General features: G+C 49.8%; 1 protein-coding gene across 1 annotated transcript in view; it reads right to left on the bottom strand.

Annotated features, from left to right (window-relative positions):
• FAM131B (family with sequence similarity 131 member B) overlaps positions 1 to 10,966 on the bottom strand; it is a 55,662-nt gene extending 44,696 nt beyond the window's left edge. Inside the window, exon 1 of the mRNA XM_063128479.1 lies at positions 10,897 to 10,966. Coding sequence (XP_062984549.1) covers positions 10,897 to 10,924 — 28 coding nt within the window. The 5' untranslated portion in view covers positions 10,925 to 10,966. The remainder of the gene's footprint in view (positions 1 to 10,896) is intronic.
• Positions 10,967 to 13,808: the final 2,842 nt, after the last annotated feature.

Raw genomic sequence — 13,808 nt, 5'->3', positions numbered from 1 at the left:
AGCTAACACCTTGGAAGACAGAAACAAACTTCAAAGTGATCTTGATAGGCTGGAGTGCTGGGCTGAAAACAACAGAATGAAATTTAATAGGGATAAATGCCAAGTTCTACATTTAGGAAATAGAAACCAAATGCACAGTTACAAGACAGGGTATACTTGGCTCAGCAATACTACAAACGAGAAAGATCTTGAAATTGTTGTAGATAGCAAGCTGAATATGAGCCAACAGTGCGATATGGCTGCAAGAAAGGCAAATGCTATTTTGGGCTGCATTAATAGAAGTATAGCTTCCAAATCACGTGAGGTACTGGTTCCTCTCTATTCGGCCCTGGTTAGGCCTCATCTAGAGTATTGCGTCCAGTTCTGGGCTCCACAATTCAAGAAGGACGCAGACAAGCTGGAGCGGGTTCAGAGGAGGGCAACCAGGATGATCAGGGGTCTGGAAACAAAGCCTTATGAAGAGACTGAAAGAACTGGGCATGTTTAGCCTGGAGAAGAGAAGGCTGAGGGGAGACATGAGAGCACTCTTCAAATACTTAAAAGGTTGTCACACAGAGGAGGGCCAGTCGCTGGGCATGGGTTGTGTTGTCTCAACTCAACAAAGTTGGCTTATTGGGGTGGTTAACAAACCACCCCAACAAGTTACCTTCCCTGGGTTCAGACGACATGAGAACCTGCGGCAGGGTGTTGAGCTGGTAACTTGGCCCCTGTGGCTACTGCAACCCACCGTGGCTTAAATAAACCATGGTACCATGTGGTGATCATGCGAACTATGTCAATAAAGCCCAACTCTAAGGCCTTTGCTAGACCTACCTGATAATCCAGTGGTGAGGAGGGGAGAGCCCGCGATGCAACTATCGCGGGCTCTCGACGTAGTCTACACCTCAGGCGCGACGAGGTCAAGAAAGGACCCCGTCGCATCTGCTATTTTTTCATCTTAAGGGGGCCATGTGCACGAACGCTTGTGCGCTCAGGTAAGTGGATTTTAAAAAAAAATGTAATGGCTTTCCCCGCTCCCCCCACCCAGCCCTGATGGCCGCAGTGCTCCTGAGGAGCGCTGCTCCCCGTCCGCCGCTTTTCCCGGCTACTTGCGAGTAATTGCGGTAGCCGGGGAAAGCGGCGGAACGGTCTACATGCTCACGGTCTCGGGCTTAGCCCGAGGCTGCGGGAAATACCGGGCCAAAAATGGTGCCCGTTACCCCGGGGCAAGGGAGGGTTGACCCCTGCCTGAGCCCAGGATCCCCTGTGCATCATCTGGACGCACAGGGGCGATCCCAGGTATCAGCCCGGGCTAACCCATCGTCTAGCTAAGGCCTTGGTTGGAACGTTATGCTCTTGGTTGACGGCCTTCCCAGGTTAACAAACCTCTCACTAGTGACCACCATGTCTGTATAAAGTAATGTGTTTTTCCCACTCCCTCGGAGCCTAGATTCTCTCCACCTTCCTCAACTACAGTCAGTTCTCTTACCATATGAATTTATTGGAAAAGCAGGTCAGTTTCTTCTCATGAAACACGGACCTGCTTGAATTGTGCAAGAGGTGTAAATGAGTCCTTTTTCAAAAAATGACAGGTACTCATATTTGACACACTTCCCTACAGTAAATATTACAAACTCAATTACAATTTGGCTTCAAAATGAAGATACTTTAATGGAATTTCAACATTTTAAGATGACTGCTCAGTTCAGATGTAAGACTAAACAGATGAGAGGAAGAGGAGGGCCATTCCATCAGCCCTGATGAAGGCCTCCCTCTGCCTCCTTCAATTGGCAACAGCAGCAGCCATTCCAGAAGGCTGAGCTACGGGAGACGAGAGGGGGAAAGGAGGCCATTTCACCAGCCCTGCTAAAGGAATTAATTTCCCCCTCTTTCCACCCTTTTCCTTTTCCATTGTGTGTCATATCTTTTTAGATTGTAAGCCTGCAGGCTGGGACTGCCCTGGTTTGCACAATCTCTGAGGCTCAACAAGCCATGGCGGCTTGTTTAAGCCATGGCATGTGCCATCATATGCCGGGCACCATTTGCCTAATTACTCATTGCAATGCGGCTTGCTGTGTTGTCCAAACCCAGGCAACATGGCTTACTTGAGGGGGAAACTACCCTCGGATAACCCATGGCCTGTTGTTGGGATCTTTGAGGGTTGTTTTCCTCTCAAACGAGTTGGGTTCGGCTGACATGACAAGCTATGCCTGGGTGGGTAATTAAGCAAATGGCACTTGGCATGTACTTTGGCTTAAGCCACCATGACTTGTTTAAACTACTGTGATCTTGTGAACTGGGTCAGTGTCTTATTTAACCAATTATTTGTAAGCCACTCTGGGAGCCTTTTTGGCTGAGGAGCAGCATAAAAATACTTCGAATAAATAATTAAATAAATAACCATAGTTTAGTGTTATATGAATGACCCTAGGCAAGGCTTGGGTTTGTGCATCGACCCTTTAGACCAGTGCAGTCACGCGATTAACCTTCAGTGTAGGTGTCTGAATCCTAAACTGTGGTTAATTTTAACTACAGTTAGTGAAAATGAGCCAGTTTTACAGACTAGTTTGAAGCAAGATTGTTTCCACTAACCATAGTTAAGATTAACGGCATTTTCTCAGAGTCTGGATGATACAGCAGGCTACCGCCCAGAGAGCTTCACCTATTGGGCGGTATAAAAATGTAATAAATAAATTAATACACTTAATCTAAAACGGAAGCAAAAGCTTCCAAACTCCTTCTCATAGATGCACCAGAAGGAAGGTGGAGGATGCAAGCCTGAGATTCTCCTAATGCTAAACTATGGTCCAGCATTACATCTGAATCAGACCACTGAGACTTGTAAACATTTGCTGAAATGCGAAATTGAAAAAGTCACTGTGATAAATTCATGTCAAACTATAATACTCAAAATTATTTATATATAAGCTGGTTTGTCGTAGAGTCATCTGGACCTTCTGTCTTCCACACATGTCTGGGACCTGCTCTACCTATGCTGGCTCTCCATGCAGTTTAGAAACCTGGTGTAGAGTAGGCTCCCAGCTTCAGATCACGCCCAAGACATGGAAGGGGCAGAGGAGAAAGCAACATAGCTGAGGGGGCCGCCCCATTCTCCCCTCTCATGTGATGAAGGTGAATACCCAAATAGGGCTATTGCATCTCATAGGGGTGTGCAAAGTGGGTCTTCTCCACCTCAAAATTCAAGCCAGAGCTCCATTGAGGCGATTCTCTGCCCCAATTTTGGAGCATCTCCTCTTACTCCGCCCTGTCGGAGAACCGCCCCTTTTTGGATAACCGCTCTAGTCAATGGAAATTCATCAAATACTTACAGCTCCCTAAGATAAAGAGACGAAACTTGGTATGGTGTTAGCTCTTAAGGAGGGCTTTACCCACCAAGTTTGAATCAGATCGGTTCGTGCTTTGATTTTTAGGAATTTTTAAAATGGAAATTAATCAAATGCTTACATCTGCAGAACTTTTAAAGATAAAGAGATGAAACTTGGCATGGTGATGGCTCTTAAAGAGAGCTTTAGTCACGTCAAGTTTGATTCAGATCCATTAATGTATTCATTTTTTAGGAATTTTTAAATTCCCCCCCTCAAGCTATATCCCCCTTAAACAAACAAACAAACAAACAAACAGACAGACAGACAGACACACATGTTAATCCACCCCTGCACATTTATGGAGGGAGCTTTTGTCCTTTACGTTGCTGATGTAGAGCTCCACTGCTGCTCATGGAAGTTTCTTCCTTCCTTCTCCAACCTGGTGCCCTCCAGAACTATTGGATGGAGCCCCTAACACACAGTGGAAGCCCAGCCAGCCGACAGGTGTAATAGTTTAATTGAAATAAAGAGCCTGCCTGTGCCTGACTTAGGTGTAGAAGCTTTCTCACTGACGATGCCAGCCAGCCCAGCAGCACTTTCTCACAGCAAAACGGGAAGAAAACGATTCCCCCTCCCCCTGCAGCCCCCTGAAAATCTGCTCCAGAGGATTGGGGACTCTCTGGAACAGATTCTGGAAGGGTGGGAGGTTGCAGAGAGATGGGGGAACTCCTGTTACACACGCGATGGTGGATTTCACCCACAGAAAAATCTCTTACTTATGTGTTAATTGCTGCCAGATTGACACATGCAAAGCACAAATGGTAAGGCTTTGAAAAGTGTTGATGCAGGTTTATAAATGCTATGCGGGTTTACTCAGTTCAATAGGGCTTACTTAAAGTGTCCATAGGACTGGAGGTTTAGTTAAATTAATGGCATATCAAATTTCTGTTGTACTATCTCAGTACTTGAAGTCTGCAGATCCGTGGGTCATTATTTATCAAGTGTTATCTCCTTTCCTAATTAATCTTGACTATTTGAACTTATTATAAGAATTATTGTGTTTTGTCTTCACTCATTTTATCATTAATAACAATGATATTTCCATTTTATTTCCATATTGTTAATTGTAATTTTATTTTGTTACTTTTAGTATCATGTACGTTATGCTATATATTTTTTAAAAAATCTATCAAAATGGAAATCTGATGAAGGCTACTTGCCTAGGACTAAAACCCACTGAATATACTGAGATGTACCTCTAAGCAAACCTGCATAGGACTGCAGTACCTGTCAGGTAGCATCTTATCTTAAAAACCTTTTGCCGTCCTAGTGATTATCAGTGCTATCATCCTTCTCACATTTCATAGCCTCTGCATTTTCCAGCTGATGAACCCTAGAGACTCCAATGACAAGAACCTCACACCAACGGAAAGCTCTGAATCATACCCGTCTTTCTAGGAGATGCATTCACATTGCTCAAAGGCCTGTAAACCCCAATCGGTTTGGCATTTTTAAAAAACCATCAATAGACAGGTTTAACCCTAACCTCTGCATTGTGTTAGGGGAACTGCACAAGACTTGTGCATACAATATTTCATACTCCAGTCAAATTCTGAATATTATCTACCAATTTGTGGGCAGGGGTAGAAAGGAGAAACAGTACATGCAAACTGGGGCCAGTGAGCAACAGCACAAAGAAGTCCATAAACATATTTATTCAACCCAAAATGAATGCACGTGGAACCACGGCCTTCTAAGGTATGTCAGTATTACTAACTTCAAATTGCTTGTGAGGACACAGAGCAAAGCGCTCATGGCAGATATGAGATTTCAACGAGGGATTTCCCCATTACAGTCACCAAGAATCATTGCTGCATTCTGCACAAACATCAGATCCCTCATGAGGAAATGCTTCAACTTAATTCTTACAATACTTTTCTTCGTTAGGCATTTGGTCCTAGTTTGTCTTGAAGTCTCTAAATGGATGATGATGAGCAGTTCAGTAAAATCCTGGCCAACCAAGAGTGGGTGTCACTGGGGATGGTGTTTGTTATTTTAAGAGTTATACGTGGGTGATTATGGAAGGGAAATGATCGGATACTGTGAATTCACATACGAGAGAAGTGGAGTATGTTTTGGAAGTAAGATTAGTTTTGATGAATCATGGATAATATATTTGGACAATGGCATTTTGGAGTATGTTCTGAGAAGGTTCAGGCGCGCCTCTATGTTGGTCTAGAGACAAGCAAAGATTTTTTGGCGAGTTGAAATCACAGTGGTCGAAAAAGACTAGAGTCGTGCACCACCGTTCTTATTGGCATTTCTGATCTAAACATCAAGTGGTTTTCAAATGGAGGGTTTTCACCACAGAGATTCCAAGGACTGGAGTGACGCCACTCTAAACCCACAGGGTACCATAACTAAGAGTGCCTTGGCTATCCTCCTTGGTACAGCAGGTTGCATGTAATCTCCCATGAATATGTTGTTATTTTCAGCTTAACACATTTGACTCTGAAAGATACTTTAACAAAAACAACAACCCATTCAACTGTATGTCCCGGTTGCTGCCAAATGTTCATGAGTTAAGGTCTGGCAGAACTTCAAAGCACTATAAACACCTGTCCGATCTGTTTGACCAAGGACAATAATCAGAGGAGCATGCATAGCACGGACACTGACTACCAATGCTCTATACAGGTTTGTCTCCAGACTTGGAGGAGTTATGGTGAGAGGATACCAGCTACGAGTAGAATACCTTACTGGCATCACTTTTGTTAAATAGGCCTTGGGATAAGATCAGTAGTAGAGATTACTGGTAGCAGCAATCCCCAAGAGTCACTGTTCTGCAATTATATTACTCTGTAGATATTCTGGAAGCCCCTTGGAAACATACTGCTTGCTGAGTAATATCTATCTATGCTAGGGATACAAAGAGAGGAGGGGAAGGTCTTTGAGCAACATACTTCTGTTAAACCTTGGAAAGTAAACAGGTATAATCATTGTACACAAAGTAAACAAAATAATCATATTCCAGAAGAGCAACCACGTTAGGTTAAATTTAGGATTGACACGCCAATCAACTGAGTGGTCAAATATTGAAAATGGACCACCTATTATTTGAGTGTGTTTGAATATTGTCATATATTCTAGGAAGACCACTGTATAGATGGCAACTTACCTTTTGAAAAAAAATGCCATTATGGTATCATTTGTTAATAAGGGCAGGGGTGAGGGCAGCATACTGGAGCAATTCTAGCAGCAGTTCGGTCCACTGGCCACCTAAGTCCCAAACAGGGACTGGGTCGCAATCAGTGGCACAGGCGATTGCCTAACGGATGAAGTGTTAGGGCTAAGATCATGGAGACCCAGGTTCAAATTCTCATTCAACCGTGAAGCTCATTAGGTGATGCTGGGCCGGTTACACTCTCAGCCTAACCAAAGGTTGCCGTTAGGATATAAGGTATGGGAGGAGAGACTACTGAGCTCTTAAGAATAAAAATGTAATAAAAGAATTCATTGCAATTTTGTACTGAATATCTTTAATTCACAATAACAGCTATCAAGTTTTTTTTTTATCATTAGCATACCAATTAGTGATTATCTTTTTCTGTTGTTGTAACGTTAATGCTTTCAACACTTGCCTATTGTTGGTTACATATTCTGAAATATTTGATCAATTGACCAGATCTTTACTGAACAGTCAAATGCCAGCCCAACCCTAGCTAAATTAAGTGTTGTTATAGGCAAACTAGTGTGCTAAAACCTTGATGGCTGCTTCTTCTATTCAAAGAAACACATCACGCAAGCTGCTTTTTCCTTTGTAGGGTTCCAGATCCCTACAAAGGAAAGGGGAGAGGGCTAAGGCTGCAATCTTATATAGTCAATTGGAAATATGTCCTAGTAAACTCAATGGGACTTACTTCTGAGTGGACATGCAGTAAACATAGATTTGCAGTAGTAATTATCACTCCCTGTCACTGGTCTGCTTCAATTGCTGCCCAAAGTGGTTTTGGTTAAAAGCAGCAGCCAATGGTCTGCGACACGTTTGCCCTTAGTGGACTATACGGAAACAAGCGAGCAATTCTATGACACCTTAAAATAGGGTGACCATATGAAAAGGAAGACAGGGCTCCTGTATCTTTAACAGTTGCATAGAAAAGGGAATTTCAGCAGGTGTTATTTGTACATAGAAGAACCTGATGAAATTCCCCCTTCATCACAGCAGTTAAAGCTGCAGGTGCCCTGCCCTCTTTTAAATCTGGTCACTCTAATATAGCTCCTGCAGCTTTAACTGTTGTGATGAAGAGGGAATTTCACCAGGTTCTCCATATATACAAATGACACCTACTGAAATTCCCTTTTCTATGCAACTGTTAAAGATACAGGAGCCCTGTCCTCCTTTTCATAGGGTCACCCTACTTAAAAGACTAACGAACATATTCCTGCATCAGAGTTGTTGTTGCTACTTTCCCCCAGAAGAACCTCCTTCATTAGACACATGGGCAACTGATGAACAGGTTTATAATATGCTAATATGCAAGAGGCCAAATGTGCAAGACCCTTCCTTGACATCTGGTGGCACACCTTCCAAAATACTTATGTCCCTATACCTCAACATATTATTATTTAGCGGTGAAGTGCATATATTTCATACCATAAGATCTCATTTTCTGAAATATACAGGATCAGCTAAACCATACGAACGACGGAGGCAGAAAACACATCTGGCACCGTTTGCCACTCGTTAGCATGGAGCACGCTCCACCAGGAAGGTGTCCTGGGAGAACATCACTGAAGTGGACCAAACCTGCATAACAGCACAGGAGCACTCTTGAACCGCTCCCAGCCACTTCAGTGGAGCTTGTACAGAAGACTGTCCAAATGCTCAATGCTTTACAGAACAGATCTGTGTTGACTCTTACTCTAAGGTGGCTGGCCACATACTCAGAGCCACCATTGACCAAGATTTCCAACACTGGCAAAGTTTGAAATCGTGTTTCCAAAGCTCTAGAGTACTGAGACAGCCAAAGAGACATATCTAAAGGACATTTCCATCATCAAATGCAAATTTAGGATACAATCTATGTTTCATTGAATTTGATGGCAAAACTCCCACTGATTTCAATTGCTTTGGATTGCATCTTCCATTCACCAATTTGTTTGCAGCATATGACGCAGGAGATTCACCAACCATCTCCCAATAGTCTCCCGCCCTTATTGAAATGCAACTGTGGGAGGCTGCAGCTTTGATCAAGGCAGCAATGGGGTAGGTGGAAAGTTAACCCTTCCCTTCCCTTCCCACCCATCTGCTTTCCAACCCACTTCAGGGAAAGTGGGTTGGACATACCCCCACTTTTAAACCTGTTGCCACTCCTGTCGTGTTTTTGCAGTCTCCCACACCTGCATTTCAGGGGAGGGAAAACCTTGTAAGACTCTTCATGGATCTTCTAAGATCACTTCCAGTTTTGGCCATATTGAGGACTGTGCACCATGGGAAACGTTGGCTTCTTTAGCACCCAAACAAATTCCTATCTAAAATCCCCTCTTGACATCTTAGATTTTCCTGCTGACCACTGCTCTGTTTTCTAAGGGAGAAGGAAGAGACGCCATTCATCAAGACACAGGAGATGCTGGTTCAAATCCCTGCCAGGCTACAAAGTTTGTTGCGTGGGCAATGGGGAAGTCAACCCGTCTTGCAGTTTTATCCCGAACATGCTTGCCTGGACATAATAGAGTTCAATGGGACTTACTTCCTAGTAAGTATCCGAGGCAGTAATCCAGTATCCAAGGCAGTAAGTCTGTGTGCACTAGTTGTTGGGGAACATGGGTGGGAGGGTGCTGTTGCACCATGTCCTGCTTTGTGGGTCCCTGGTCAACAGCTGGTTGGCCACTGTGTGAACAGAGTGCTGGACTAGATGGACCCTTGGTCTGATCCAGCATCAGGACACTCCTTATGTTCTTAATTGCAGCCACTGTAAGTCCAATGTAAGTCCTTCTTAGAGTGGATCCATTGAAATGACTGACACTTAAGTCCCAGTCACGGCAATGGGTCTACTCTATGTAGGACTTATGTTTGATTTTATTGTGAGGATAAAATGGGACGTTGCTAGCTATACCATAACGCCCCATGAACCCTGAGATTTGGCAGGAATGAAATGTAAAACAATAAACACAACAGTAATTTATCTCACAAGCCAGGCATAGCGCAGGGGAAGGAAGCCGAGCTTGCCTCAAAGTCCTTCAGTGCCAGAGGCAGAACATCCAGATGGCAACACCAGGACACTCCATCATCACCACTAACTGATGATGTGGACCACAATCCAGAGATTGCCAGAGGACGCCTAAATGGGATTTGTGGAGCTCCTATTCATTTCACGGGGCGTGAGTGGACTGTGGCACATGGGCCCCGATCAGCCTCTCTCCTACTTCTGTGGCTCTTAGGAACACCTTCAATCCACCTCCCTTCCCACCCAGATGTGCTTCCTGTGGAGGTAGGGTCAGCTCTGGAAGTCAAAAGGTTTGTGTAGGAGAATGTTCATTTTGCCATCCTCTGCAAAGGGATGCAGAGTCTATAAATCAGGATTAGGACGGGGGTGGGGTGGGGGAGGGTCATTAGGAGTATCACACCAGAAGCTGCGTGTGTGGGGGTTGTGTGTGTGCGTGTGCCCTTGGCACAGCTCTTTCCTTGTGGGAGGGATCCAGTGGCTCTTCTCTGCTGAGGCGTGGGCAGCCAGGGGGAGGGAGGGAGGCAGGGATGTGCAGCCATCACTGCAGTGATACGGAGATTTTGATAACAGTAACCATTACGGGCGCGGGTGGGTAGGTGGGGGGAGGCAGGGAAGGATATCAGCCGGCACTCGGCCTCCTCGAAAACTCACTCAAGGCTGGGGAGGGGAAAAAGAATCACTCAACCGCCTTCCCCTCGCTGGTGCTTCTCTACAGGTTCACAGTGAAGGGTGCAGTGCCGTCCATCTCTTTCGGTGCCGATGGCACCCAGGGGAAAGCGGGGAGCGTCGGCGCATTCACACGCACACGCCCTCTGTGCCAACCATCCCACAGGAGACGCGCACACCTGGCTTCAGGGGGCGCCCCCGGCCGGGCTGCCACTCACTCGGCCGCCCTCCCCCTCGGAGCCTCATCCTAGCAGCAAAGACATCACATCAGCCAAGGATACAAAGGAGAAGCAGGGCGGCGGGAGGGGGGGGGCGGTTCAAAGCCCTCGGCACTCCCGGCGGCGATCAGGGCGGGGAAGGCGCAGCCCCCGGATCGGATCAGCCCCGCCACGCGAGGGGAGCGCGCTGGAGCGGCGGTGCCCGGGCCGCCCCTTTCCTTGCCAGCCGCAGCCACCCTCCCTCCCTCCCTCCTCCTCCCGCCAAGCGCCCGCCCAAGCTGCAACCTGCTCCGCGTTCGCAGTGCCGACGGCGCCCTGCGCCTCCAGCCCAGCCACGCGCAAGGCCCGCTCCTGCCTGCAAGCAGCGGCGGCGGCGGCGGCCAGGGTCGCGCCCGCCTGGTCCCCGAGAGGGAGGAGCGGAGCTGCGGCGGCGGCCTCCCCGCCCCCCCCGACCGCCGCTTCCCCCCCCCCCCTCCTTACCTACGGTCCTGGAGCCTATGCAGCCCATGCCTCCGGCCGGCGGGGCTCCCTCCGCAAGGAGGGGGCGACGGCGGAGAGCAGAGAAGCCGCGGTGGGCGCCGCAGCCTGCGCACCGAAGCCGGAGGAGGCGGGCGCGTGGCCGCGCTGCGGAGCCGAGTCGGCGTCACGGCGAGTCCCCAGGGCGACCCACCCGGGGCCGGGCCGGGCTGCTCATCGCCGCCGCCGCCGCCGCCGCCGCCGCGCTCAGGTGCGAGCGAGGGAGCGCGCGAGCCCGAGCTGCGGCAGCAGGCTGCGCGCAGCGGCGCCCGGAGCAGGGAGGCACGCGAGACGCGTCCCCGTCGTGCAGCCGGACCCGTCTCCGTCTCCCTCTGCCCGGCGCGGGGAAAGATGCTCCCGAGGCTCTCCAACGAGGGGAGGGGGTGGGGGAGGAGGAAGACTGAGATTGGGTAAACAGCGCTCGAGCCTGGCGCGGCGCTGCCATTGGCTGAGCCGGAGCCGCGGCTGGAGGAAGGCGGCAGCCGGCGAGGAGCGCGAGGCAGCCGGGAGCCGCCGCCGCCGCCGCCCGCTCTGCCGTGGGATGCTCCAAGCCGCCCACCAGCCAGCCGCTCCGGCACACGCCCACCCGCGCCGGGGGTGGGGGCCGCGCCGCTGCGAAGTGTAGCAGTTGCATTCACCCGGGGCGGCAGCGCAGAGTCCGGTGGCCCCCCGGCAGGGGCCATTTTGAGGCGCCCCCAGAGGACAGGCGGAGATGCGCGGGGGCGCGGGGCGTTCAGGCCCACGCCCCATGGGACTGCGCAGGGCCGGCAGGGCTTGCTCCCGGGGGAGCAGGCGGCCGCCAGGAAAGGCGGCGGGCTGGTGGTGAAGGCTGCCGTCAAAGCAGCCTTACCTGGGCTCAAGCGCCACTGAGCGCAGGGAGTTTTGCTTCCGAGGAAACACGGCCAGGGGTTCGTCGCGAGAGACGAAGGGCCGCCGCGCCGGCAAGCCGCGCCCTCCGGGCTCCTGGAGACCGAGGGCGGCGGCGGCGGCGAGGGGTGCGTTGCAGCCTCCTGGGCCTGAGGCGAAGGCACCCAGAAAGCCGCCCCGGGCTCCAGGTGGTCGCGTCTGACCCAGGAGGAGCCGCGCGCCCAGCGCCTCCTCGCGCTTGCCGGAGGGAACTGCAGCAGCGCCTCGCAGCCCGCGCAACAACCGCATTGCCTGGCGCGGCGCGGCGCGGCGTGGCCTTAGGAGAGCGTGAGGGGGTCCCTGCCTGCCTGCCTGTCGGGCGCCGTCGGTGGCGGAGGGGGAAGAGAAGCGGGGAGAGAAAGCCAGGTGAATTCGGCAGGTGAAGGCAGAAGCGCAAGGAGGAGGCCCAGAGCAAGGCCGGGTAGCGTGGCGCGTGTCAAGGGTCACCGTAATGCCGCGCCATCCAGTTGAAAGGCCGCCCCCCCCCCCCGGGCACCGCCATCAGCCCTTGCAGCTGGCTCTCCAGGGAGGGCCGGCGGCCCGGCAGGCAGCCCCACTCCCGCTGTCTCCCACGAAAGAGGGGGACAGGGCCCTGGGGGCGGAAGAAAGGCAAAACACTCCACCTGACCAGTGGGGAGGACTTCGGGTTTTACACGTGCCGGAGGGGGCAACCTTTTTTGCACGTCGCAGCAAAAATGCTAAAGAGGTTTGTAGCACCTTAAAGCCTAACGTATGTGGCAGCAGGAGCTTTTGGCGGCCAGGACCCACTGTCCAGGCAACAGGCACACATCTTGTGCCTCCACAGCTCCCTTTCAGCTGAACTGGAGGGCCAGCATATTTCCATCCAAGGTTGCCGTTGCTCCACAGCTGCAGCTGCATTGGGGATCTGGTCCCTCCTCCAGCTCCTGGGTACCATATTACTCATCCACGGCACCTACTGGTCTAGTAGTGTTTTTGCTTAACACGAAGTCGGTTCATAACAAGATCTTGCTCATCCATGATTTAATTGTGGACAAGGGAGCCAAACTAGCGTGTATTACTGAATCATGGAGTAGGTGGGCTGGATGGAATTGATCAATCCCAGATTTGCCCATATGGCTACATCAGCACAGACCGGAGGGTCAAGAGGGATGTTGCTGTGGTCCATAGGAGTCCTGTTTTCCAACCAGAAGTTCCCTCCATGTTGGGGATGGCTTGGAGGGCCTGCGTTTGGTGTTGGGCCAAAGTCACCAATTGGGGATGCTCCTAGTGTACCACCCACCCTGCTGCCCAGCAGCCTCTGGCCTCGATGGACTTATAGGCCTCTTCCAACTCTACTATTCTATGATTCTATGAACCCAGACCAGTGAACCTGGGAGACTTCATTGTTCATGCTGAGAGCACCTCTAGTGGTTTGGCTCAGGATTTCATGGCAACCACGGGGCTGTCTCAAGTTGTCACTGGTCCAACTCACAGCCCCTCGATTTGGCCTTTGTCCCAAGTAGTAAGATGGATGGTGTGGTTTGGACTCATGACACCAGTTTTCCCTTGCAGAGGTGGGGAGCAGCCCCTGGAGACTAATGGAATCTGCTGGATTCCTGAATGTCCTGAGTCCAGTGGTGTTCCAGTGATCTGCAAGCAATTAAACAAGTCAGGTAGTGGCCAGAGTGCAAACAACACCAGACTCACTGTGAAGCTGACCAAACACATGTTAGAGCACATAACTATGTTTATTACGTGGTAGTGAGGGTCTTAAAATGCTTATTTGCTGTCTCCATTGCATCCTCAAGTCGCCATCCAATGGAGCTTTCTAGAACACCGGGGTTTATTAAGATTTACCCTAGTGACTGGAGGTTTGGATCCATCAGAAAACTGCGGCAACCTTTTTTCTAAGCACTCTGAAGATAAAATCATTCGCCTCTGTAGCGATCTTGATAGCGTTATTGTGGCAGACCCAACCAAGGCAAGGAATGCTGTGTTTTATGATCTCT

The sequence above is a fragment of the Elgaria multicarinata genome, chromosome 6 (assembly GCF_023053635.1).
Source record: "Elgaria multicarinata webbii isolate HBS135686 ecotype San Diego chromosome 6, rElgMul1.1.pri, whole genome shotgun sequence".
Taxonomy (NCBI): domain Eukaryota; kingdom Metazoa; phylum Chordata; class Lepidosauria; order Squamata; family Anguidae; genus Elgaria; species Elgaria multicarinata.
Note: the sequence above shows the minus strand (reverse complement) of the source record. Positions and strands in the feature narration are given on the sequence as shown.